Consider the following 25,627-nt stretch of genomic DNA (forward strand, 5'->3'; position numbering starts at 1 on the left):
TGAGTGACAGCTTGCAATGTTCACAATCAGAAAGCTACAAGTTTTGCAGCGGAAATACAGCGCAAAGAAAGGTCTAGTCACTGAAGTGGCCCCCTGGCAATCCGGGGCTACCTCATCCGGGGTCCCTCACTCCCTCCCACGACTCCCTACATGGCAAACACACACCCGCACGTGTTCGGCAACGAACGCCGCGCACAGCTCACAGCCTACGTACCTGTGACTAGACTTCAGGCCGGCGCACGGGATGGTGGCGTGTGCGAATGCCACGTTACACGTACCGCTGTGCTTGTGTTTTGGGTGCCGCGCTCTTAAACCACACCTGCCTCGTCAAGCCGCATCATGTCCCACCGCAATAGTATCAGCGAATCCAAACACCCGGGCTCCACAAGCCAAGCAACAGGAGCCGTACTCGCGTAACAAGTGGCATGCCGGCACGAAACCCAAGAGTGCACCACGGCACGCTCCGCACCCCCGCACACACACGGCCATCCCCCACCGACACCACGACTGCTGCCGCGCGACACCGAGAGTGACAGTACGACACATGCTATCATGCGAACAATATAGTACATTATAAGAGTAACGCAGGGAGGCGCATGCCAACCCTTCAGGCGCGTGCTGAAATGTTACATACAGGTTCCTCACCTGGACCCCCCACACCCCAGCCATACCTCTCGACCTGGCTCAACCAATATTGGATACACGCAATACCTATGACACGAAAAGATATGATTTGACGAGAATGATACACTGTCACGAGGAGTAACATGAAAGCAGTTGTGTGGAACTAACTGATGCTGATGAAGTACATCGTTCCTTGCCTGTCACCCCGGCGCCGTCCCACTCACCCAGCACCCCTAACCTGCCTCAACTCTCTACCTGCATCGCCACACACGCACGCTGCCGGACTGCCGGCCGTACAGATCACCCGGTCGCGCGGGGTAGACCATCACCTGTTACCAGGTACCAACACCAGCACCAGCACCAGCACCCTCGCGCGCACTCGTACCGGTCACAGGTCACCGCGTGGGCTGCCAGCGCCAGGAGCCAACGTTGCCACCGCTTCCACCGCCTCCGCCGCCTCCGCAGCAGAGAGCACGAGCTTCCCCACCGCAACGGGAGGCAGTTGAGCCAGTTTTGCGCCTGCTTCAGCCCTGCAGCCCCGTAGCCGCCGCTCCGTACCCTCACGTAGCCTTGGGTGTGGTGTGCTCGTCCAGCCACTGCAGCACCTGCGCCTTCACCTGCGGGTAACCAGAGTTGAAGACTTCGGGTCAGCCGCCCACCACACAAGCAACAAATGCATCCAGGCATCAGTTAGGCCCTACGGCATACCGGTAACTACACGCCTTTCCTTCCCTGCAACCGTACCGGTATAATTTTGTACGCCCCTTCCTGAGCGTCGGATGATCCTGGGTTTGGCCACGACTACCGGTACCCTCCCTACCACACACAACCGCTGTGCGCCCGCGCACCTTGTCGTTCCCGGGCTCCTTCAGAATGATGTGCCACATGCCCTCAGGCGCCACAAACGTCTTGTCCTTGCTCTGCATGCGGCGCGGCACGGCGGGCAGCGGGCTGCGGGTCAGGCCTTCGCCACGCCACATGGTCGCATGGTCGCATGGAGCACCACACAACCCATGGAGCACCACCCAATATTAGCAATGCGGCCCATCGACAAAATCAGCAGCAGCAGCAGCAGCTCCTTGTTGCAACTCCGCAAAATGACAGCCACAACAAGCCCCTGCCCGCCCCTTGCACGCACGTGCACACGCACCCATCCACCCATCCAGCCACCCACCCACCCACCCATGCACCCCCCACCTACCCCCCCCCCCCCACCTAACCCCCCCCCCACCCACCCACCCACCCACGCGCACACCCGCACCTGCGCCAGCGCGTACAGCCTCTTGGTTCCCTCTGGGTCTGTCTGCGTGTCGCCCTCGCTGTGGAACAGCAGCAGCGGCAGCGACAGCTCGCCGGTGTGGGCGGCCAGCCACTCGGTGGCGCGGAGGTACTCCTGCGGGGTAGGTGTGTGTGTGTGTGTGTGTGTGTGTGTGTGTGTGTGGATGCGGGAGGGGAAGGAAAACGGGGGTGAGGGGAGGGGAGGAGAGGAAGTGAGCAAGGGTAGGTGGGCTGGGGACGGGGTGTCGGGGTACGCCCAAGCCCAACGGGGGAGGGGAGGGGAGGGGATTAACTTTGAACCAATCCCGTAAGGAAGCAGTCGCGCTGCAAGGAAAAACTGCAGCCGCATATGAGGGGAGGGGAGGGGAGGGGGCGGCGGGCGTGAACCGGGCCGGCCCGGACGTGACGCCACGTGCTTGCACCCACCTGCGCAGTCCGGACGCGTGTGTTCTTGTGGTAGCAGTTGGGGTCTGCGTGTGCAGCGGGGGCGGGGCGGGGTTGGCGGTTAGCGCCACGGCGCTTTCCACCCGAGCCTGCATGAGCCTCGTGGCAGTTCCCCTCACCCCCTCTGGATGTCGGTATGCATGCAGCTGGGGGCCCACACGTCTTGGGTATCCACTATCCCTTACAAACACACACACACACACATACACACGCGCAGCCACTCACCGACGTCGTAGGCCTCCTGCAGGTCTGGGAACTTGGTGTTGCGGTTGGTGCTCAGTAGCGCCACCTCGGGCATCAGCCAGCTCAGCAGCCGACCCAGAGGCCTGTGCACCGTGCAGGTGCGTACGTGTGACCGAGCTTGCAGGTGGTGAGGTATGAGCGCTGGGCTGTTGCACCAACGTACACGCACGACGAACCGTATAACCGTACCGTACCTTGCCGCGATCACCCCGCATGTAATTAATTATTTTATCAGAAAACCCGAAATACCACGCACCTGAGGGGGGGTGCGGGGTTCTGCAGGAATTGTTTCGGGAGGGGTGCGGGGTTCCGCAGAAATACCCATCTGGGGCGTGCCGTGCTGCCAAAATCGCCAAATCGTCATTTTACCAGCTAGCGCTAGTGCTACATATATGACTACAGAGTATCACCACCTAAAGCGTCGATGTTTTAGCCTGGCTGGGGCTGGGGCTGGGGCAGTTACCGCGGTGGCAATAGCAATGACAGTGGCGGTGGCGGTTGCAGCACGCACGTTAAGGTGTGCAGTTTAACCACTGCGTAGGCTAGCAACGCGTGCCCCGCCCCCCCCCCCCCGAGCACACACACACACACAGTTGAAGGCCACAATACACGCAGTTTCCAGGGGGGTGCGTGGTGCAAAATAGTTGCCGGTTCGGGGGTGCGTGGGGAAAAATTGTTTTTTCAGGGGTGCGTGGTATTGATGCCCCGGCGCTCAAAACAGGAGGCCACTACGATGTGCCCCGCACCTGACCGCCCTCCAATCCTGCCTCCCTCCCTCCTTCAAATCCAAACCCCGCAGGCACGCAGGCACGCAGGCACGCAGGCACGCACGCACGCAGGCAGGCACGCACGCACCTGAGGTAGGGGTTCAGTCCCTGCCGGGCCACCTTCTCCAGCGACACCATGGGCGCCAGGCAGATGCAGCCGGAGAACAGGGACGGCTGCGCAGCGATGGCGTTGTTGGGGGGGGGGGCAGCCATGCCGGGTATGTGATAGGACAGGGGTCCCAAGCGTTTTATACATTATCGTATGCGCCCTCATGCGGCCTGTCGCCACCCCCGCAGCCCCCCCAATGGGAGAGTAGCAGCAGCAGCATTCGGCGGGTCTACGCGCTGGAGCTGGCCGCTGGACATCGGTAACAACGCGTCTACTATACTACTGTGCCTGGCTACGCCAACCCTGCAGCCGCACCTCCCCCGCGGCCGCACCTCACCCCCCGCACAGCCTCACCTCCTTGAGCGCCGCCGTGAGCACCACCGCGCCGCCACGGGACAGCCCCATGGCGAACAGCGGCGCACCCGCAGGCGCAGGCGCCGAGAAGCCGCGCAGAGGCACCTCCCGACTGGCCCTGCGCGGGGGATGCATGTGGGTTAGGTTGCTTCCACCATTTCAGGGTGGAGAGGTGTGCGGCCGAGCCCGAGGTGAAACGGCCCCACCAGCAGTGCAACCCGCAGCCTCCCGCACCCCCTCTTCCTGCAACCCCCTCCTCCTGCAACCCCCTCCTCCCGCAGCCTTTCTCCCGCACCCCCTCCTCCTGCAACCCCCCTCCTCCCGCAGCCTTTCTCCCGCACCCCCTCCTCCTGCAACCCCCCTCCTCCCGCAACCCCCTCCTCCTGCACCCTCCACCTCCCACACACCCTCCTCCTGCAATCCCCTCCTCCCGCACCCCTCCTCCTGCCCCCCCTCCTCCCACACCTCCTCCTCCTGCAACCCCCCTCCCCCCGTACCCCCCTCCTCCTCCCCCCGCACCTGGCAGTAGCAACCAGGTCCTCCACGTAGTCGTCAAAGGAGTCGCAGTAGCAGCGCAGACCCTCGCTGCGGCCCGCGCCGCGGTCGTCGTTGCCGGCCACAGCGTACCCGGCTGCGTTCAGGGCCGCCACGAATGACCCAGAGTACACACAGAACTTGCCAGGGCCCTGCGGCGTAAGTGTGAGTGCAAGGATCGGGGGTTGGTTGGGAGGGAGGGAGGGGAGGAGGTTGGGGCCGGGGTACGGCACGTGGTCGGCGAATGCATGTGTCTGAAGGCGGCGATGGCTTGGGGGGGGGCTCACAGCGGTGTGGCTGATTGCTGAGTACCTCCTATGCGGCATGCCTGCCTATGTCTAGCCCGACTTGAGGGGGGGAGACGCGCGCTGGCAAAGACTGAGCTCACTCTGGACCCACGTCCTTTTCCCTCTTGCCACCCCAGTCCCTACTTCCCGGCCCCAGCTCACGCGCCCTGCAAGACACATGCCCGTGTGCGGGCCCTACCTGGGGCCGAAGGTAGTCGAACGCGAGGTAGCAGCCGTGGCCGTGTGCCAGAACCACGATGCCACGTGGCGTCACGTCCGGCGGCACCGGCCAGAAGTACCTGCGGAGTGCGGGTGCGCCGGGGCCGGACGGGGGAGGTGGCGGGTTCTCTCTTGCTGGCTTGCGTAGAATGAACGTGCCGTGGTGAGAGGGGGGTTGCGTTGTGGAGAGAGTATGGTGCATGTTGACAGCAGCTAGCCCGGTCGATGTGGGATGCGAGAATCCATGGGAAAGAGCGCGGACTAGGGCACGGAGTACGAGGTAGATGGCACGAGCGGGGTGCGTCTCCCACTCTGGTCTCCCTCTCTCCCCCGAAGGCCCGAACCCCGACTCACCGGCAGATGTTCAGGCCGTGTTTGTTTTTCACAAACTCTGTCTTCCCTCCATAAGGACCCAGGTATTCCTCTGATGGCTGGGTGCTAAGCACCATGTGCTCCGCGAGCGGCGGGAGGACAGCGGCCATGGGTGCGCAGCGTGTCGCTCGGTGGCACGTGCGGAAGCCTCTCCGAGAACGGGACGGTGCGCTGGGCGTGTCGCTTCAGCCACAAGAGTTCGACAATACTACGGGTGAAGTCAGCGACCGGCCGAGCTCAAACCTAAACTCCGTCTTCCGAATGTTTGCGTGGATTGTGTTGCAGTCGAAGCACGCTTGCTTGGCAGAGACTGGTTACGAATGGTATATGATTGAACATTTATTTATAGGCTTGACGCCTGGAGAATGCCTGCGTACATCTAGGCAGTTGGATGAGACCTTGACCTCTTCTTGTGCAGCTGCCTGCCAGCGAAACCTATTTATTTCTCTGGCCGAAAATGGCTGCCTCTGATGACACAACGCTTGTTATAAAGAACCCTTCGCGGGCGAACCAGCACTTCAGCTTGCAGTTCCGCCTTGATGGGACGATTGCAGAGCTGCAACAGCGTCTAAGCGAAGCATACGACGGAAAACCAGCACCGGCAGACCAAACGGTGGGTGCACACGTCGTGCGGACACGCTGCAGCAACGTCCTTTCCTCAACCTTTCTCCTTGATTGCAGCTCATCTATGGTGGCAAGGTTCTAAAGGACCCAACGGCGAAGCTGAGGGACCTCGTGAGCAAGGTATGCAGCGGACCGCATGGTCCCAGGATCGCTCGGCATGTTTTGTGCGGGCGAATTCCCTTGTCTCACGACGTGCTGGACCTGCTGTTGGCCTTTACGTGCAGCATGATGCGCCTGAAGGACCGCACAGCATCCATCTGGTCATCAAGCAGAAACCTGCAACCTCGGGAGCGCCCACCCCAGCTCGCAGTGGTCAGGACAGCGGCGCAGCGTCCTCCTCGTCCTCTTACCGGCCGGTGGCGCCGCTCCCGGGGCAGCAACTGGGTGGAGGTGCTGCAGGTGCAAGCACCTCCACACGGCCGGTCCTGCCCCCCACACGGATGGCGCCCACCGCTTCTGGCAGCGCAGCATCTGCGCCAAGTGGCGCCGCAGGCGCCAGCACCAGCGGCGCCGCAACGCCGGCCGGCCAAGCGGCCGCAGCGGCACATGCCGCAGCCGGCCACGGCGGGGCTCCCCAAGTGGAGTTAGACGAGGCGGCTGCGGCTGCCGCGCTGCTTCAGGCGGGCTGGGGCGGCGCGGCGGGCTTCCCAGGCCTGCTGGGCGTGCTGCCAGCGAACCTGTTCGGGGCGCACGGTGTGGCCGGCGCGGGGGCCGCCTTCGCGCCAGGCTTCCCCGGCTTCGCCGGCCGCCAACCCGCCGCCCCAGCGGCCGCCCATCCCGCGGCAGCGCCTGGAACCGCATCTGGGTCGGCCACGGGGACGGCGGCACCGGCCGCAGCCGCGTCCACGTCTGCACCTGCACAGGCGCAGGCGCAGGGGCATGGTATGGACAACGCCGCGGCCGCGGCAACGGCCGCGGCGCTAGGTGGCATGGCCTTCACGCCCTACTACAACCCTGTGGTAGGGGGCGTGTACCAGGCGGCCTACAGCGCCGCGCTGGCAGCGCTGGCGGTGGCCTCGGCAGCCGAGCCCGGCGCCGGGGCAGCGGCGGCCGAAACGGCAGCCGCGGTCGCAACGGGCAGCAGCGGTGGCGCTGCCGGCGCCGGTGCCGGTGCAAGTGGCGGCAAGGGCGCGGCCGTCGCTGAGTCAGAGGCGAGCTCGGGCGCGGGAGCGGGGCCGTCCACGTCGGCGCCTGCGGCGGAGGCCGCTTCGGCGGGGGTGGACCCTGCCCAGCAGGTCGCGTACGTGCCCATGTTCATTCCGGCATACGGCCAGGTGAGGTTGCACGTGGTGCTGTGAGCCTGAGGCTGTGAGCTACACCGTAGACCGCCGGCGGCTGTGCGCCGCGCACAGGACCAGCCGGAAGCTGCGGCGCTCAGCTCCGCTCTGCTGTCAGGCTTGTCACCATGCGCCCTGTCGTGTCATGCCATGCACACACACGCGCGCGCGCACCCCCCCCCCCACACACATACACACACACACACACACACACACACACACACACACACACACACACACACACACACACACATACACACACACAGGTCGGCTACCTCTCCCCTTACGCCCAATACGGCGCGTACCCCTACGCGCACGCCCAGAACTACTACTACCAAGCCATGGGTGCCGCTGGCTTCCCCGCCTTCCAGGGCGCCGCGGGCACTGCCGCCCAGCCCGCTGGCGCCGGCGCCCAGGGCTACAGCATCACCATGGACCCGCACCTGGGCATGACGCTAAATAGAGGTCTGGGACCCGGAGGCACGCCGCTGACCGCCGCGAACCTGAACGAACTTCTACAGCAGCTGGACTACCATACTGCGGCGGGGGCCGCGGTGGCGGCTGCGCGGCGGGCGGCCGGGCGCGACGGCGTGGCGGCTGCGGCGGCTGCGGCGGCCGCGGCGGGAGCAGCTCGTGAAGGGGAGCAAGGTGCGCGGAGGGGGTGCGGGCGGGCACCGTGTGCCGGGGTCACTGGGCCCATGGGCTGCGGTCTTCAGCCTGTGTGTCCTGGGAAGCTACCGCCGGCCCCCCTGCACCACCGCCGTCTGCTCTCTCGCCCTCACGCTCCTGCTTTCCGCCCGGATCCCTCGCGCGCATACTCACGTGCGGCCTACGTGTGTGCCTCACCGCAGCCCGGCAGCGGCGGCGCGTGGTGCTGGCGCCCATGGCCATGGCCGTGGGTAACGACCAGGCGGCGGCGCGCAACGGCGCGGCGGCGGCGCTGCGGGCGGCGGGCGCGCGGCGGCCGCGCGTGTTCACCATCCGCATCAGCGCGCGGGTGCTGCTGCAGGTGCTGGTGTTCGCCATGGTGCTGTACCAGGTGCGTGTGTACATTTGTGTGCTTGTGTGTGTAAAAACAGAACAACAGAACGGGTCCTGGTCACTGCACACCGTGCATTGAACCCGATGGTGAGCTGAGGTCTTATCTAGGCATCTTCCATAGCGCACTCTTGGCTTATCTTGGTGACGATGCCGAAATGTCCTGGTAGTATGCGAGTATGAAGTAATAGGTGCAGGGTTGGGGGTTGGGGTGGGTCAGCATGGACCGGGGCTTGATTTCCGCACCTTTGCCTGCGTCTTTCCACACGCCGCACCCACAGCACTACACGTGGCACCGCTTCCTGGCGCTGCTCATTGGCGGGCTGGTGCTGTGGATCACCTCCACTTGGGCGCCCTTCCGCCGCCTCATGCGGGGGATCCACGCCATGCCGCAGCCGCGGCCAGGCGGCGGCGCCGCGCCGGCAGCGGCAGGCGGCGCCGCTGGCGGCGGAGCGGGCGCGGCGGCTGGCGCCGGTGGGGCGCCGGCGGCACAGCAGCAGGCTCAGCGCAGGTGCGTTCCCGTCACCCGCGCAGGCGCAACGCATTGCACTATCATCGCATCGTGTATGAGTCATGTTCGCCTTGGCCTCGCAATGCCTGAAATGTTGTTGTGTGTCACGCCAAACGCGCAGGGGCGTATTTGCTGAGATCCTGGTGTTCATCGTGGGCTTCATCACCTCGCTGCTGCCCGCGTGGAATTTCAACCCCGAGGACGCGGCGGCGTTCGCGGCGGCGCAGGAGATGATGGCGGCGGAGGAGCGCCAGCGCCAGCAGCAGCAGGCACAGCAGGAGGCGCAGGCGCAGGGCGAGGCGGAGGGCGGCGCAGCGCCTGCTGACGCCGGGGCAGCGGCGGCGGCGCCGGCGGCACCGGCGGCGCCGGCAGAGGGTGCGGCTGTGGCGGCTGGGGAGCAATGAGGGAGGGATGATCTGTGCACACGTTTCAGAAAGGGTCAGCTACAGCTACACGACGCGCAGGTGAGGCGAGAGCGAGAGTGCGGTTACGGATGCCGAGGGCTAGGGCTGTGGCTGATGGTTGTATGACAGGCGCGGAGCACCGGATGAGGGCAACTATGGCAATGTAATCAGTATCGCAGGCAGTTGTGATTTTGGCAGGGCTCAGGATGGCACAGGAGCGATCAGTGGCATGCGCTTGGTCGTGGTACGAGGCCAGCAGAGGTCGTCGACCTGTCGGGAACTGGCAGGACAACTCGGGGCACGGGGCCAACCTGTGGTGAATGAAGTGCAGGCGTGGTAGCATAGTAGCGCGGAAGGGGGCTTCTCTGCTGCCGGAAGGGGGCGTACGAAGAAACCCGCTCCGGGCGGCCGGGCGGTGGTTTTGGCGCCATGGAACCCTGTCGGAGCCGGGCGCGGCAAGCTACGCCGCGCCAGAAAGCTGCAATGTAGAAGCTAAGGTACTAAGGATGCGAATTACAATTGAAGGGACAGTCCGACAAGCGGGGGCACACCGTACCCACGCCGCGAGGGACCGTCTCCGGCCCAGAGAGAAACACCCACCCCCTGGTTGACTGCCGACCTTCATAGCGTTACGCGCATGAGTCGAAGCCAAGCCGAAGCCCGCCAAAGCCCCACCGCCACGTAACACCCCTCATCTCGTTTAGGTCTTTTGGCGGCAGCACCAACGCAAAACAAGGAACGACAGGCCAGTGGTCTGCCGACAGCCCCATCAAACGCAAGCACCACACAAATATCACGTCCGAAGACGATGGCTGGCGTCAGAGACGCGCAATGTCTTGGCCCGAAGGCCCATGTCTGATAGTCTGTGCCGAGGCACAACTGGAACCGGAAGCCAAGCCGAAACACCACCAAGCCACAGCACACCACAGCCCCTCTCAAAGGGCGCACCACCCCCCATCCGTCCAACCAACGACCCAGGCCGACCCTCCACACAAGCCCCAGCGGCACTCGGAGACGAGAAGAGCCAACAGTCGCCCGGGCGCCCGGGCAACAGCCGCCCGTGCACACACACCCCAAACCCGGGACTACCCGACTGCGGTCACCACGCGCCTACCGGTCCGTGAACCGTATGCTGCGAGCTAAAACCCCCAGGGCTAAAATCTGCAGAGCCAGGAAGACCGCAGACAGAGACGACGGCTGACTGGGCGCCACGAGGAAAGGCGCCGAGGAGCACACAGGCGAGGCACCGATGCGCCAGCCGTTGCGCCGGGCCAAGGGCGACCACGAGGGCTACCCACTACCTGCAAACACAGAAACCACTGACAACACAACACCGAAGAACTCATGCGACCAGCCGCCCGCGGGCCGCCATGGAACTTCGAACCCAAAGCTCGGCGCTGAGCGCCTGTCTGAACCCCAACCCTGTCTGAACCAATCTGATAAAAGCGCCCGGAGCAGGCGACAAAAATTTGGAAACGAAAGCCAAGGTCGACAACTAAGATGTTGTGCGCCCCCACGCGAGCCAAGGCTCGCGGGCTAGGGGATGAGCCCTAGAGGCTTGTATAAGGTACTAAGACGGGCGCTTTGGCGGGCCCGGCCGAGCTCGGTCGCGATGTTTTGTCCCCGCAGCTATTTAGGCCAGGCGCGATTGAAACAACTACAACTTTGCAACGCTACCGATCTGCAACAATTCGGCGTCATTCCGAGAGAGGTCATGCCGTGACGTCCGGTAGACTCGAATGCGGACGGGTGGAACGACTGGACCCAGCGCTTGACCAATTCCGCCCAATGTCCCTCATAGATACACTCTACTGCAAACTGTATGAACTTCATGTCAGTTCTGGGACTATGGATGAACTGAGAGTGTGAATGCTCATGACTATGAAGTCTCAGGGATTATGGCTATGAAGGGGAGCTCGCAAACGCCGCAGTACCATATTACATGAACCATGTTATTCACTGTACGCACATAATGCCTTAGGATGGAGAAAGAGGTCTCGCTCACGAAGGGCGCTGTCGGCATCGACAAGCTAGCTTTTCTCACGATGCTGCTGGCCGTGCAGCCGGGCTGGGGCGCGGTGACCGAAGTGCATAACGGGCGGGAGCTCGCCTTGGCTTTCGCAAACAACAGCGTCACAACCATTCTTATGGCGTCAGATATCCACCTCCTTGAAGCGGATTGGGTGGGGCTTCCGTCCCCCGTCCCCGTCGTCCTCACCCGGGATATCACTGTGGTTAGCCAGCCTGGACTGAGCTACCTGATTGACTTCAACTACATCTCTCGGAAGGTGAGAGGATCCGTTGAAGGCGACCGGGGGCAGGGGTCCCTTGCAAGGGCCCGGGGGTTGAAGCGCTTGCGAACGCGGCTGTGTCTGACCCAAGCGCAGGTGTGATGGTGTCCAGCGCGTGTACACCCGTGTTACTGCAATCCCACATCAGAAGCTGAAAGTGCCACATGCCCCGACCGCACGCAGATGCGTCTGGGCAATGGCACGACCTTGCGTTTTATCAACACCGCCGTAACGCAGAATCGGTTGCGTGTGGTGCTCTCACCCGGGCTAGACCTTCTGGAGCCGTGTCTACCCGGCGAGCGCGCGACATTCATCAACGAAGGGGGAATCCTACTTGCTGGTGCGTGCGGTGCAAGAGGCACGAGCGGTGTGAGGGACGCAAGGGGCGCGTGGAGCAGAGGCAGGCAGAGATGCGCGCTCTCCGGAGAACAGGGGGGGGGGCGCCACTTGCACCTGTGCCATTGTTACGGATTGCTGCCCGGCTGTCCCTAACCGCCTGCTGTGCCCGTGCAGATATGTGTTACCCGCAGCAGTTACGGGTGAGTGCCGGGGCGGGCAAGTTATTAGGGGTTGCAGTGCGGGGGAGGGGAGCAGAGTAAGGGGTCAATCGGCTAGACGCGTCAATTGCCTTGCCAGCGAAAGAAACACGCTCACCTTCCCGCCCTAACTTACCCAACGTTCATCCTTGAAGAATCAAAACTACCAGGGGCTCACCCGCTCTCCCAACTACCCCGGGACCAACAAACTGCTGCCGGTGACGCCGCAAACGGGCTGCGTCAACAGCACCAGCGTGCCACGCCCCCAGCAGTGCTACCCGGAGGTGGGCACGGCACACAGCTGGCTTGCGTGGCTGCACGTGGCTGCACGTGGCTGCATGTGGGCACTGCTGCCAGCACGCCTCGATAGCTCGTCCAACGGCTCGCCCCGTGCTGTACGGCGCCACAGCATGCCCCGCTCGCCCCCCGCACTTCCCTCGGTTCGCTCCCTGCAGACGGGCATGATCATTGATGTGGCGGTGGAGGCGACGGAGCTGTCGGCGCTGGGGGGCGCCACCGTGCCGTCAAACTACCTGGTCCGAGTCGGTGAGGGTGGAGGGGCGGAGCGAGTGTGGGCGCTGGGAGGCGGAGGTTGGAGAGGGCGCAGGGTGGAAGGCGCCTGCATGGTGGTATCCGAGGTTCAGCAAACGTACGTTGGCCCCTTGGGCACCTCTCGCTCCTCCCCGCTACCGACCCACCGCCTGCGTCCACCCTGCCCCCCGCCCGCCCTGTCCCCACAGTCAACACGTCGCTCGCCTGCCTGAGCTTGCTCAGCAACGACTGCATCGCGCAGTACACCTTGCCTGGCTGCCGGCAGCTGGTGCTGAACGCGCGCAAGGCGTCGGCAGACGCAGAAGCGCGGGGCGAGGCGCCGCCAGGCGGCACGAGCGCCGTCGGCGGCAGCCCCTGGGACCCGCAGGGAACTCCGGCGGATCCAACGGCTGCGCCGCAGGGGCCAGCGGGCGGAGGCGGAGGCGGCGGAGGCGGCTCGGAGTCCGGCACGCCGTGGTGGCTGCCGGTGGTGGTCGGCGTTCTGGGAGGTGAGGTGGATAGCGAGGCCCTTGAAGGCGCTGGTGCAACACACAGACCGGGTCGGTAGAGAGCAATAGTTTGGTCTTACGGTCTACCGCCCGCTTGCCCGCCCGCCCGCCCGCCCGCCCGTCTGCCCCCCAACTTTATCACTCCGTTCTTCACGTGAACGGCTGCACCCCCCCCCCCAACCTCGCGTGCACCACGCGCAACAGGCGCCGTGGTCATACTGGTGCTGGGCGTTGCCGCGGCCTACGTGTGGCGGAGCCGTGCTCGTCGCTCACGGCAGCAACAGCAGCTCAAGGCGGCGCGGGACTCCAGCGTCCATTCGTCAGGGCGCCCCGCCGCCGCCAGCCCGCAATTGGAGCCTGGCGCCGACCAGCGGCCGTCCCAGGATCAATCCCAGGGAGGAGGCATGTGGCGTTGGCTCAGGAGGGCGCATCAGGGGGCGGGTGGAAGCAGCGGCCAGCAGCCGCTGGTGCTGGGCAACAGCGGCGGGCCCGGCGGCGATATGGACAGAGACGGCGGGAGGGCCCGAAGCGGCAGCAGCGAAAAGTGAGTGAGGGATTCCCATCGGGCTTGCACACGGTTCTAACTTGCATATACGAGAGTAATAGGATTGCGCTTGTTTGGCAAACACAACTGTTATCATCGGCGCGTGCGTGGGTGACCTGACCTCCCTGCTGCGCTGTGCCCGGCAGCAGGGCCGGTGGGCCGGCTGCAGTCGCTGCCGCCAACATGGCCCGATTGCAGCACGCCCAGCCAGCAGCGTCAGCCACGGAGCTAAACAACAGCACCAGCACCAGCAGCGGCCCCACGGTCTGCGTCACCATCAACTCCGCAGTTCCCTCATCAGCGGTATGGGTGCCGGGCGCCGCCACTGTGCCCCGGTCTTTGCTGGAGTCGGATTTACGACAGGCGACGTTCTCAGCTATTTCCAATCTCGCCTATGGTGATGGCAATGCCGTGGCTAAGGCCGCTTACGAGGCGGCGGGCGCCGCTGCAGGACGGACGGACTCGTCGGGCCTTCTGTCGCCTTTCACGCCTGCCCGCACGGACCTGCAGCGGGTTGAGCTGAGCAGTGGCCGGCAGCGGCAGCAGCAGCCTCCTCGGGATACGAAGGCGGATAGCAACGGCAGTAGTCAGACGACCCGCCGCCTGAGCCGCGAAGCACGTGAGCAAGGCACCCTGCCTGATGGGGGCAAGGCGGCGGCGGCGCCTGGCAGCGCCGCCGCCGCCACCACTGGCAACAATGACGAGCTGAAGCTGCTGCCTGGGGAGCCGCTAGGCCGGGGCGCGTGCGGCAGGTGCGTGTGTGCGTGCGCGCGTGCGTGGGATTCTGGGCGCTTTGGCGTACGTGAGTCAGGGACTGTCTGTTGCTGGGTTCGGGAAGATGTGTGCTCTAACGTGACCTGCCACGAACGCTGAATGGATGCGTTGCCCGTTGCGTGCATGCTCTTTGCGTTGGTTTGGGGCACATTTGGCACAACTACACATCCCATCCCCTTGCGCCTTGCGCCCCTTGTACCCTGCCGCCCGACCTGTGCGCATGTCGCAATTGCGTCATCTACTTTCTTCCCCCCGCTCCTACTTCCCTCGGTTGTCTTCAGGGTGTATCGTGGGATGTTCCGCGGACAGCTGGTGGCGGTCAAGATGCTAGGCCACGTGGGCTTGCTGAACGCCGCACAGCAGCAGCAACAGCTCGTGCCACAGCCGCCGCGAGGCCAGCAGCCGCCACCCCACCAGCAGGCGGGCTCTGAGGCACCAGCGCAACAGCAGCAGGCAGCAGTAGTGCCGCAGCTGCCGCTGCCGCCTTCCGTGTCGGGCGCGGCACACCCGCAGCACCCCTCCACACCGGACATCTGCAGTCCAACCTACATCTCCACCAGCGCAACCGAGCCGCCATGCAGCAGCGGCGCAAACGCCTGCGAGCGCAACGCACTCGGTGAAACACCCGGCGAAGGTGGCGACAGCACCCTCACGGGGCCGTCAACGTCCTCATCCGCGGGAGGCAGCAGCGGCGGGCGGCTGGCATCGTTGGCGTTGCAGCGCGCAGCACTGGGCGCGCGCATGCCCGAGGCCATTGAGGAGGAGGCCCCGGAGGAGGAGGCGGCAGGCAGCGCCGGCGGAGGCGGGGGCGGCGCAGCTGTCGACGCCGCCCGCGGCCTGAGCAGTGATGAGGGCTTGGCGGAGTCACGTAATCTGCGGGGCGCCCAGGATTGGTTGCTGGTGATTGGCGACGACGACGGCGGCGCATATGGCGGTGGTGGTGGTGACGGTCTGGAGGAGCGTGTGTCGCGGGGCGAGCATGGCTCGACTAGCGCTGCCGCATTGGAACCGCTCGCGGACGGTGGCGGTGGCGGTGGGGTCGGCGCGGGCCCAGCGCAGCAGGGCTCTCCCGCGCGGCATGCGGCGGCCTTGCTACAGCAGCACCGGTCCCAGGAGGAACGCCAGCCACAGCAGCAGGAGGCGGAGGAGCAGCAGCGGGACGGGGCTGCCCGGAGCAGCTCGAGGGAGGGGCTGATGAGGACGCTGCAACAGGAGGTGGACTGTCTTGCCAGGTGCAAGCACCCCTGCATCGTCCGCTTGCTGGCTGTGTGCGCGGAGCCGCCGCTGATGGTCATGGTGAGTGCTGCCCTGCCTTCTCACACGTGTGGCGCCGGCTGCGGCACATGCTGCGATCCGCGAATCGGCATAAGGACAGCTGGACAGGCCAGCACATAACCACGTTCTGCTTGGGGCCCGGCGTACCGTGCTCGGCGCGGAAGGCCCTGACGTGTTCCTGATTTTCCTGCCTGCTTGCAAGTGAAGCGGCTGTTGCTGCGGCTGAAAACTTGATCTATGCTGCCGGTGTGTAGGAGCTTATGGACACGAGCCTGGACCGGCTGCAGTATGGGCGAAGAGGCGGGGCCGCTGCCACGTCGCTGCTGCCCCTGTCGCTGGTGCTGCACATCGGCATTGAGGTGGCGCGTGGCCTGGGTGGGTGTGCGCGCGAGTGTGTGGGGGGAGGGTAGACAGTTCATGGGTGGGCGTGCGCGCGCGTGGGGAGGGTAGACAGGTCGTGGGTCTAGCATGTGCTCGTGCACGGCGGGATTTGCGCGGGCAAAGCATGCTGTGGGGTACGGGTGCAGGCTGGGGCGTCGGCCCTCTGACATGAGTACGGTAGCCACATGTGTGTGTACTGAATGTGCTTGTACCGTACACACTGTGTGTGCGTGTACACACCGGGTGTGGGTGTGGGTGCCCTTCTGAACCTTGGATTGCCCGGCTATGTCACGTGTCCCTGACCCGCAGCGTACATGCACCCGAACCTTGCTCACCGCGACCTCAAGGTCTGTGGTGGTGTGCCCCTTTGGGTGGACTGTGTGGGGCTGCTGCGCTGTTGACTTGAGTGTTCGCACGCCAGGCTTGTGCTACCGGTAGTGCGGGCAAAGCTGTGCACTTACCCGATTCACTTAAACCCGTCCCCATCCTGTTGCCGTGCTGCTCCGGATGGCTGCCGTCCCTCCACACAGCCCGCCAACGTGCTCATCAGCCAGCCCGATAGCGAGCGGCCCATCGTCAAGATCGCGGACTTTGGGCTGTCGCGGCTGCTGGACACCGCCGTCATCACAAGGAACCCAGACGCGGGAACGGTAGGCGCTCAGCAGGGGCCAAGAGCGGCTCTGGGCGGTGGTGATGTGCTTGGATGGCGGGTGTGCGTAGTGAGGGCGGGCGGGTGAGGGCGGGTGAGGTGAGGGCTGGCGGTTGAGGTGGGTCGGCGACGGCAGTGCACATTGCGGTATGCGCAAACTCCTCGCTCGGTTAACGATCAGCGGCTGAATGTCTTCATTGTGTCCCCCCCCCCCCTACCGCACCCGCGTGGCATGCCCGTCCACGTCCACGCCCTCGCCCTCGCCCTCCCATGCAGCCGCCGTACATGGCACCCGAGTGAGTACCTGGGTGCTGCCGGACATTATTGCGGCCCAGACAGTTGTGGATGTGTGTTTGTGCGTTTGTGTTTGTGGGAAGGGAAGCGACAAGCCGTGTTGCACGGCGCAAGCGCTGCCTGCTGCCCGCTGTGTCATCCCCAGCACCCGCCCACCCAACACAACCGCCACCACTGCTTCTCCTTGCAGCTCTTCTGTTTCCTCATGGGATTGGTTCCGAGTTAACCACACCACTGCTCCTCCCCCTCCTGCAGGTGCCTGGACCTGGGCAACCGGGTGGCGATCACGCACAAGGTGGACGTGTTTGCTCTGGCCGTCATGCTGGCGGAGATGCTGGTGGGCCGGCGGCCCTGGCACGGACACAGCATGATGGAGATCGCCACCGCACTGGCGCTGCGCGGCTGCAGGCCCTACGACCTGGAAAGAGACGTGGCCGCAACCGCGGCTGCGGCTGCGGCTAGTGGTGGTGGTGGTGGTGGTGATGGTGGTGGTGGTGGTGCAGATGGGCGCCTGCCGGTGGGGCAGGCGGTGCCGGCGCGGGCCCCGGTGAAGCTGCTGCGCCTGATTGATATGATGTGGGAACAGGATCCCGCGCGGCGGCCGGCGGCGGCGGAGGTGGCCAAGATGCTCACCGTGATTCGGCAGCAGGTGCGTGCGTGCAAGCGTGGAGGGAGGGAGGGAGGGAGGGAGGGAGGGAGGGAGGGAGGGAGGGAGGGAGGGAGGGAGGGAGGGAGGGAGGGAGGGAGGGAGGGAGGGAGGGAGGGAGGGAGGGAGGGAGGGAGGTCCGGGGGCATGGTGTGCGGTGTGTCGCTTGACCCTGCTGGACCTAGTAGTGCATCCATGTGAAGGGCTGGAAGGCGTGATGCACACACAAGGCAAGGCAGGTGGGACCTATTCTTTCACTGCCTTGCCACTTGTTGCGGCACACAAGCGCTAACCGCTATGCACGTTCGCCCGCCGGTTCGCAGTTTGAGCAAGGTCACTTTGCTACCCAAGGCGGCGGCGCTGTGGCGGGGGACTAATAAAGTAGAGAGCTTGAATGCCTTGAACCTTGGAACTCATCATGGATGCTGAACTGGTAATCAAAACTTTGGTGGACACCAACAACCTACGCGTGCGCGGTACACGTCTTTGTCTTCGGAACACAACGATGGTATAATGGATGCGCTGATCGTTATAACGATATTCAGTTTACTCTTAGCCCGAGGATTGTGTTGGCAGTAAGTGTCGTACCCTTATCAAAGCTTCAGTAGTTCAGTGTGTTTGTACGGTATGCCAATGTGCAAATTTGTGGCAGGCGGCACCACCATGTATGGGCAATTGAGGCTGTAGTAGCATATTCTGGTAGGCTTCGTGCCGAGGGTGGATGCTTGGGTGGACGGGAATGGGCAGGCCAAGGGGCACAAATGTGCGGTGTTTGCGACGCCCCCCTGATGGTCGGCATGTCACATCATAGCTGTGTTGCAGACGGGTGCGGCAGGATTCAGACGTGTTAAGTGGGCAGAATAGAACCGGCGGAATTGGCAAGGGAGCTTCGCATGCGACGGCACGGAGCACCGTTTGTGAATGAGGCTCCAGCCAACCCGGGCATGTGGGGGTGGCGTGTGTGGGCAAAGGTTTCAAACCAGGGGATGCAGGGCGGTTGGCGCGCTGGTCAAGCAAGTGAGGCAGCGGTGTACGGCGGGCTTGTCGTCCAGGTGGCAGGCATGCACTGCCACGGGCAGCATGGGTTGCCAGCCGCAAGCAGGGCGTTCGGTTGCTGGCCGCGTTCGACGCAACGGCCGTAGCCCAGGGGATGAGGGGAGCAGTAGCCTGTAGCCTGCAGGTTGCAAGTAAGCAACCTGGCTCCTCAGCACAGTTGGTGATTGTGTCATTATGTGCGTGCTGCATGCACCAATGGCGGCATGGCAGAGTCAGCCATAATGGTGTAGGTGGAGCAGCGGAGGGGACTAGGGGAGATGAAGTACACTCACACCCCATCGTCAGAATTTCGTGCCTCAAGAAGTGCTGGCTCTACGGCGCTCCTTGACTCCGGAAATCAAGTTTCGGGCGGGGTGGCTTATCAACTTTGGGCTGGACGCTGTAGACCCCTGCATGTGCTGACGTGCGACCCAGTACCGTACGGTAGGTGTGATGTCGGGGTGCGGGTGGGTGGGGGTGCCGGATTTGTCATCCAACTCCAGCAATTCAGCTCGCCACCAGCAAGCAGCCCCAGTGGGCGCTCAGTTCACGGCCAGCCATCCACAACAGCTTTGATTTGTGGTAAAGCGGTGCTGATAACGGGGCCGGATAATCGTTTGGGAGGATTGCGGTTAGGTGGTGGGCGATAGGAGCCGGGCCTACCAGCCCAAGGCATAAGAGTAGGCTGTTGGCGCTGCAGGTGCGGCACGCCCTAGAGCCCTAGAGCAGGGCGTCCGTAGTCCGTACTAGTGCGTGTTCGCTGGCCTGTGAGCTGCGTCACAAGGTCCCTCGTGTAACCAACGCAGTCTTCACATCCCCGCCATAACCTCACCAACCAGGACCACCAGGGCATTAGACCGCCCACGCACAGTTGCACACTATGCACCTCACAATTGGGGTATTAGAAAGGCAAGCTTTTCAGCCAGCCCCCATGCAAGTCACAGACTGTGGCCCGACGACGTACAGCACACATTCTGGTCGTCCCACGACCTGCCTGCTGCTGGTACAGCCAGTCAATGTGCGCCTGCCGCCACCCCCGCGCAGGCGCGGCAGCACGAGCCTATGTCACCCAGTTATGAAGTCGGATGAACACGCCGTTGCTTGCAAAGGGAACATTGTAAGGCCTGCGACAAGTCGCTGGTGACCATCGTGGACGCAGACCAGGCGTGAGACCAGGTCGGCCGCAGACCAGGTCGGCCGCCAGCCCCCCCCCCGGACGGTTGACCACACGGAACCCTGCAGTCACGCAGAGGAACTCAACCGTGCGTTTGGTGCATCACCGCGTGCATGCTGGACTACGAGCAGCGACTGTGCCTAATGGTCAAGTCGGCCTGCCTCAGGAACCCCGCACGCTGCAGGATGCTACCCCGCGGGGCCAGCGTACAGTGGGCGAGAGAGGCAGCGAGGGCCCGTGTCGATATCAACGGCAGTTTAGGTGATGTGATGGTGTTGCTGGTGTGTACATTTGCGCGCGCAAGAGCGAGACAGACAAGGTTTTAGCTGCGCATGCACTCTGGCAGCCTCCTGCAGGTCATAGCTGACCTAGTATGTATTTGTTTCAAGTACAGAAACCAGCTGATTTTGCTCCAGATAATTGGAAACGCGAGCTCAAGCCCTGGTAGCATGAGCCGCCCCCATTCTCGCACTGCCCGCCCGCGCGGACTTGGGGCGGGCCGTCCCCACCAGTCTCCCTCTTTCTTTTGCCTCGTAGCATCTTTCTAAACCCAGCGCCAAGATGGGGTGAGCTAAAGCAGTGTACCAGTTCCGGTCGGCGCAGCAACCTTGACGATGGCTGCTTCTTGTCCCCCGCAGTAAGACCCGTGGTATGGGAGCCGGGCGCAAGCTCCGGGTGCACCGCCGTGAGGAGCGCTGGGCCGACAAGGACTACAACAAGAGCCATCTGGGCTCTGAGTGGAAGAAGCCCTTCGCCGGCGCTTCGCACGCCAAGGGCATTGTGCTGGAGAAGATGTGAGTAAACGGCTTGCAAATTTATCAAGCATACGCCGGAACTGACGCGCTCTCTTCTGCCCTCGCAGCGGCATTGAGGCCAAGCAGCCCAACTCTGCCATTCGCAAGTGCGCGCGTGTGCAGCTGATCAAGAACGGCAAGAAGATTGCCGCCTTCGTCCCCATGGACGGTTGCCTGAACTTCATCGAGGAGAACGTAGGTGGCGGCCGGCGGCGAAATGCTGGGGCGGGGTCGGTGCTGGTCAGGCTGGCGACATGGCGAGGAGCTCAGCAGCATTCAGCAGCGCAGGCGCAGAGCGGAGCAGCTGCTGGCGAGGAGGAGCGGGGCTCGTCGAGGGCAATGCTGCCATGGAGCCGACAGCGAGGCCATCTAAATGGGCAGCATGCAGCGGTTTGGATGAATAAACGAACGAGCGGCGGGGGCCTTCGGGGCTGCTCGGAGTAACTTGCGGCGGGCTATGCGGACACCAGTTCCGACACCCTCCAGGCTTGCCTGCGTTTGACTGGGCTTCGCCGTGGGCGGGTCCGTGTCACGCCGGCGCAGCTTTCGAGCAAGCAGGGCTTGCATAGCGGCCGCAGCAGCAGCAATGACCGCAGTTATGACAGCCAGCTGGTTTCGGGGGGTGGGCAAGGGGCGCGGGGCGCTTCTGCTGCGTTTCCGCGGACGTGCACACTCGCATGAATCCCGGCCCTGGATTTCCGCGGCGACCGACTCTCACGTTCTGCGCGCTGCTTGCTGTACCACCACAGGATGAGGTCCTGATCGCCGGTTTCGGTCGCCGCGGCCACGCCGTGGGTGATATTCCCGGTGTCCGCTTCAAGGTGAGCTCATAGTGCACGAGCGCTGTGTGGGAAGGGGTGAGGTTGTGTGGCACAGGCGGCGGTGTACGCCGGTTGCGACAGCAAGGGATTAGGCAGGTGTGCACGTAATGCGTGCGAGTGGGGGCGGCATGTGCGCAGCAAGGCAGCAGCCATGGAGCGTCGACCAGCAAGCAGATCGTGGCTGCCGCAGTGGGCAGCTGTCAGCTGAAGCGCCTGTTTCGGTCAGCGTGCACTCAAAGGCGGGCTGATCCATAGCTCAGCACCGAGGGGCGCTACAACCAGTGCACGCGCACGCGGCGGCGACAGCAGCAGCTGCTGCAGTTTTCAGTGCATGGAAGCTGGTGTTTGGATTGACCAGTCAGCAGGTGCCAGGAGAGAATGCATGCCGCAAACAGCGCATGATCTATCAGCGCTCTTGCTCTTCACTTGCGCCGTGGCGCTCCTCTCGTTTCAGCAGCTGAGGGCGCGCCGGGGCCGCGCGAACGTCTGCATGCTGGCGGCGGCGGTAGCTGCGGCTGGCGTCGCGCCTGTGCGCGTGCTCGTGAAGATGGAAAGAGCTCAACGCGTAGCTCACGGTGGCATGGCGCAGCGGCTCAGCCGGAAGGAGTAGCTGCCTCGTCATCTGTTGTCAGCAGCGGCGCGAAGCTGAAGGGCTCCAGCCCAGAGCCCCTCTCCAGCTGTGCCGGCAGTCCCACCGAAGCGGCGCGCGTGTGCGGACAGGGCCGTACGTCGTCTGTGTGCATACAGAGCAGCAGCGCAGTGATTGGCGGGTGTTGATCGCCCGGACGGAGCGGCCAGGAGCAAGCATTTAGGCAGCACGGCGGACAGCGCTCGCAGCTGGAGGGGGGCGGAGTCGCCATGCAGTGCCGGGTTGCCCGCGTGCCGTGCCTGTTCACGCGCATGTGGTTGCGGGGGCTACAAGAGGCCTACTGGGCACTGGCCGCAGCAAGTTCCTTGCGCTGGAGTTTGACCGCTCCCTTTTCTTTTCCTACGCTTGCCCTTCAAATCGACAGGTGGTCAAGGTGTCGGGTGTGTCCCTGCTGGCGCTCTTCAAGGGCAAGAAGGAGAAGCCCCGCTCGTAAGGGCGAGGCCGCGTGCGCGAGCAGCGGCTGTCGCCCCCGGCTGCTGTAACGCGGGTGTGTGTCGGCGCTCTCCTTCCTCATGCCGGGGTCTCTCTGGGTATGGGCATGGGAACAGCGCCACAGCGCAGCCTGCGCATGTAACAGCAGCAGCTGGGGCGGCTGCTGGCAGCGCAGCTAGGCGACGTGAGCGTGGATGAGCTACAGCTCGGCGCGCTCGGAGTTCGTAGAGCCGCATTAGGAGACCGCGTGCTCCCGGGCGGGCTGCATAGCACACTGCGTGGTACAGCAGCTGGGACAGCGGCGGCGGCAGGCATGGCGTCGCTGTGCGGTGGATGGCACCCCGGGTACTGAGGCAGAAGGCGGGTCAGTTAAACGGTGTTTCGGAAGGATAATGAGCCAGCAGTTGTAATTGATATGCTGCTGCGTTATGCAGCCCTGTCGGGCGGTGGTCCGGCCTCGCTGCTCGCGCGCGGTGTGCAACGCGCTTTGACTGGCTGGGGCAAATCACGTTACACCAGTTCAATTCAGCACTCCAACTTTGCTTGAAATTCCGCTGAATGAAAGGGCACGTAACCACCTCAACCGATCAGCCCATACGGCATACGTAGGGGGTAGGGGCATTCGGCCAATCCCGCCAATCGGCCATGTACATATATACAGCCACACACTCCCGTCGACGCCCAAACCTTACGTGGAGCTTGCATCCGAACGATCCCTGCGCAACCTTGTCGCACCTATTGCCCCACGCGCGCAATCGACCACACCCACGCCCGCCGCCGCATTCCCGCTCCGCCGTTGCCTCCATGGACGCCCAGCCCCGCTCCAGCACTCCTCAGTTGGACAGGTGGGCGGCCATGGGGTTCTGCTCCTTGGGCGGCGCCGCGGGCTTGGCCTCGCCCTCCTCCTCGTCGGAGGCAGCCTGTTGGACACACGGGTACACACAGGCAGCGCAGCCAGGAGACATAACCTCAGTTCACATCACCCAGAAGAGCATAGCTTGGACTCAAATCGGCTTGCAGAGGTGCTGCAATACCAGCACCGAGAGGCGCTCGTGAAGCCTGCGCCTTTTGGGTCGCGCCCGTGTGGCCCCCCGTAACTGATATGAATTCCCAACAGGACACGCACCCCGATCTTCTTCTCGAACTCCGCAAACGCCTTGACGCCCTCCTCATCGGACTCGTCCGGAGGAGCCTGCGGCACCGACCACGCCAAACCGACACACCCGCGCAACATGAACACCAGGGATGCGAGCGCTGCATCTGTCCGCAAGCGGCCTTCCGCGTCCTACTTGCACTGGTGCAGGCTCGCCCCTCTCCACGGCCACCGGCCGCCCTCACCCTCCTTTGCCTCTAGACATCCGATCCGCCGCCTCCTTCCTCCGGCCTACCTTGGATGGCTGCCCCTTCTCCCCCAACTTGAATCTTCCCCCGACTGGCATACCACACACGCACGCACCTCCATGACCCCCTTGACCTCAGGGATGTAGTGCATGAGCATGTTCTCAATGCCGTTCTTCAGCGTCACGGTGGAGGAGGGGCACGTGCTGCAGGCGCCCTGCGGACACGCGGTGCGGGAGGGAGGGCCGGCACGCGTGTGGAAGCGAGTCGCCATGGCGGGTGAGGGTCCAATCGCAAGCATCCCTCCTCGCCGGCACATCCTGATCCATTCAGGCACCATCGCCGCGCGCTCTCCGACCCTGCTCGCCGTCAAACCCCAGCCATAACCATCCAACCCCGACACTACCTGCCAACCCCCTGGCGCCCCCCTGCCGCGCCACTCACCACCAGCTTGACCTGCACCATGCCGGTGTCCTCCTCGAAGCCCTTGAACACAATGTCCCCGCCGTCCTCCTGCACCGCCGGCCGGATGCGCGTCTCCAGTAGCTCCTTGATCATAGCCACAACCTGGCGCACGGGAAAGGGCGTGGAAAGGGGCGCAGCGGGCATGTGGGCGTGTTGGGGCAGGTGTGGAGGTGCACGTGATAGGCATCGCATTCAGCATCGCCATAGGTAAGCCCTTGTTGCTACCCCCTGCCACTTGCTCCCCCTCAATGGCTGCCCCCTGCGGGCCGCACCTCGCTGTCGTCTGGGTGGATGGCGGTGTCCGACGCCGCCAGCGCGTCCGCATCACTAATCAGCGCCTCGCCTGTCGAGAGGCACCAGCGCGGCACACACACAGAAGCCCGCGTGCGTCCTTCCTTGTGCTCTCTACCACATAAGCCCGGATCAGTCACGGTAGTAGGCTGCGCGAAGAGGCGCGCTCACCCTCCCCACACCCACGCCCACACCCATCCCCACACTCTATAGCCAGGAGGCATCCCACTATCCCAGCCAGCCCACCTGATGCGTAGAACTCCATAATCGCCGCGAACACGTCGGGCTTGAGCACCGGCCAGCTGTACTCGTCCTTCTTTGTGATAGTCACAAAGTCGGAGCCAAAGAACACCGAGGTGATGCCGTCGACCGCAAACAGCTTCTTGGCTAGCGGCGACTTCATGCCCTCACGTGCCGAGCCAAACTCCATGGTGCCCGACTGCGCAAGGGCAGTGAGGGGCCAGAGTTGGGCAGGTTGGGCAGGTTCGTGGTGGGTGGTTGTTGCTTGCGTCAGGTGGGGGAGAGTTGGTGGTGCGTGGTGCGTGGAGCCCTGCACCCAGCCCCGGCCAGCCTGCGCCCCTTGATTTGGCCCCGTACCTGCATCACCGGCTTCCCCGGCACAAACATTAGGCTGTTGGGGTTGGGCGTGGGCTGCGTTTGAATGAACATGCCGCGCGACTGGCCAGCAGGGCTGCGCCACGGCGCCACTCGCTGGGCCGCCGTGTCCACTGCCGCAGAGGTGGAGGCGACCCCGCCGCTGCGAGCCCAGGCGCCCGCCGTAAGTGTGGGGTTGGTGGCGTAATGAATTGCGGCGCACTGTGAGAGCGTCACCGCAGCGGCCTGCGGCCCCGTGATTATATCGCAAGGGGGAAGAGTAGGATTGGTGCGATGGAGCAGCGAGGGCGACTTGAGCCAGCGCACTCAGCTTTGATGAAATGCTCGACTGCAGGTATAATACAGCTGACGGCAACATCAGCTATTGCACCGCACAAACCATGCGTCACAGCGCACGCACCTCTTTGCTCGGACCTTGCATCGCGTTAAGCAGGCCCGACGCCCTGCGCAATAGAGCGCCGGCATTTGCGCGCGACATCCTAAGTAGCAGCTACAGCA

The 25,627-nt window shown here is 64.0% G+C and overlaps 6 protein-coding genes across 7 annotated transcripts; 3 read left to right on the forward strand and 3 right to left on the reverse strand.

Annotated features, from left to right (window-relative positions):
* Positions 1-20: 20 nt before the first annotated feature.
* Positions 21-5,555, reverse strand: CHLRE_12g504350v5 (uncharacterized protein). The gene is made up of 10 exons (XM_043068138.1): positions 5,214-5,555; positions 4,840-4,939; positions 4,339-4,505; positions 3,820-3,937; positions 3,445-3,530; positions 2,572-2,672; positions 2,329-2,372; positions 1,886-2,017; positions 1,473-1,544; positions 21-1,241 (listed from the first exon to the last, which is right to left on the reverse strand). The coding sequence occupies exons 1-10, from the start codon at positions 5,339-5,341 to the stop codon at positions 1,185-1,187; spliced, it is 1,005 nt and encodes a 334-aa protein (XP_042918229.1). The 5' UTR covers positions 5,342-5,555; the 3' UTR covers positions 21-1,184.
* A 121-nt stretch (positions 5,556-5,676) lies between these two features.
* On the forward strand, positions 5,677-9,588 carry CHLRE_12g504300v5 (uncharacterized protein). The gene is made up of 7 exons (XM_043068136.1): positions 5,677-5,844; positions 5,913-5,975; positions 6,080-7,129; positions 7,399-7,780; positions 7,984-8,171; positions 8,452-8,681; positions 8,803-9,588. The coding sequence occupies exons 3-7, from the start codon at positions 6,296-6,298 to the stop codon at positions 9,083-9,085; spliced, it is 1,917 nt and encodes a 638-aa protein (XP_042918230.1). The 5' UTR covers positions 5,677-5,844; positions 5,913-5,975; positions 6,080-6,295; the 3' UTR covers positions 9,086-9,588.
* Position 9,589: 1 nt separating this feature from the next.
* CHLRE_12g504302v5 (uncharacterized protein) lies at positions 9,590-10,786 on the reverse strand. The gene has a single exon (XM_043068137.1). It carries the CDS (start codon positions 10,429-10,431, stop codon positions 10,240-10,242), a length of 192 nt encoding a protein of 63 aa, XP_042918231.1. The 5' UTR covers positions 10,432-10,786; the 3' UTR covers positions 9,590-10,239.
* A 110-nt stretch (positions 10,787-10,896) lies between these two features.
* Positions 10,897-20,108, forward strand: CHLRE_12g504250v5 (uncharacterized protein). Its single transcript, XM_043068135.1, has 15 exons — positions 10,897-11,373; positions 11,560-11,716; positions 11,890-11,915; positions 12,068-12,196; positions 12,368-12,458; positions 12,653-12,952; positions 13,157-13,496; positions 13,646-14,248; positions 14,552-15,566; positions 15,800-15,920; positions 16,236-16,273; positions 16,457-16,576; positions 16,852-16,871; positions 17,125-17,518; positions 17,839-20,108. The coding sequence occupies exons 1-15, from the start codon at positions 11,068-11,070 to the stop codon at positions 17,890-17,892; spliced, it is 3,714 nt and encodes a 1,237-aa protein (XP_042918232.1). The 5' UTR covers positions 10,897-11,067; the 3' UTR covers positions 17,893-20,108.
* A 48-nt stretch (positions 20,109-20,156) lies between these two features.
* Positions 20,157-22,918, forward strand: CHLRE_12g504200v5 (ribosomal protein S23). The gene is made up of 5 exons (XM_001690941.2): positions 20,157-20,290; positions 20,363-20,518; positions 20,587-20,713; positions 21,268-21,339; positions 22,353-22,918. The coding sequence occupies exons 1-5, from the start codon at positions 20,286-20,288 to the stop codon at positions 22,419-22,421; spliced, it is 429 nt and encodes a 142-aa protein (XP_001690993.1). The 5' UTR covers positions 20,157-20,285; the 3' UTR covers positions 22,422-22,918.
* A 2-nt stretch (positions 22,919-22,920) lies between these two features.
* Positions 22,921-25,576, reverse strand: CHLRE_12g504150v5 (uncharacterized protein). 2 transcript variants are annotated; one of them, XM_001690753.2, is made up of 8 exons: positions 25,530-25,576; positions 25,112-25,354; positions 24,761-24,953; positions 24,496-24,566; positions 24,203-24,325; positions 23,877-23,975; positions 23,547-23,612; positions 22,921-23,340 (listed from the first exon to the last, which is right to left on the reverse strand). In XM_001690753.2, exons 1-8 carry the CDS (start codon positions 25,548-25,550, stop codon positions 23,254-23,256), a joined length of 903 nt encoding a protein of 300 aa, XP_001690805.2. In that variant the 5' UTR covers positions 25,551-25,576; the 3' UTR covers positions 22,921-23,253. The 2 variants fall into 2 exon arrangements, with proteins under 2 accessions (XP_001690805.2, XP_042918233.1); XM_043068134.1 differs by lacking the exon at positions 23,547-23,612.
* Positions 25,577-25,627: the final 51 nt, after the last annotated feature.

The sequence above is a fragment of the Chlamydomonas reinhardtii genome, chromosome 12 (genome assembly GCF_000002595.2).
Source record: "Chlamydomonas reinhardtii strain CC-503 cw92 mt+ chromosome 12, whole genome shotgun sequence".
NCBI lineage: Eukaryota > Viridiplantae > Chlorophyta > Chlorophyceae > Chlamydomonadales > Chlamydomonadaceae > Chlamydomonas > Chlamydomonas reinhardtii.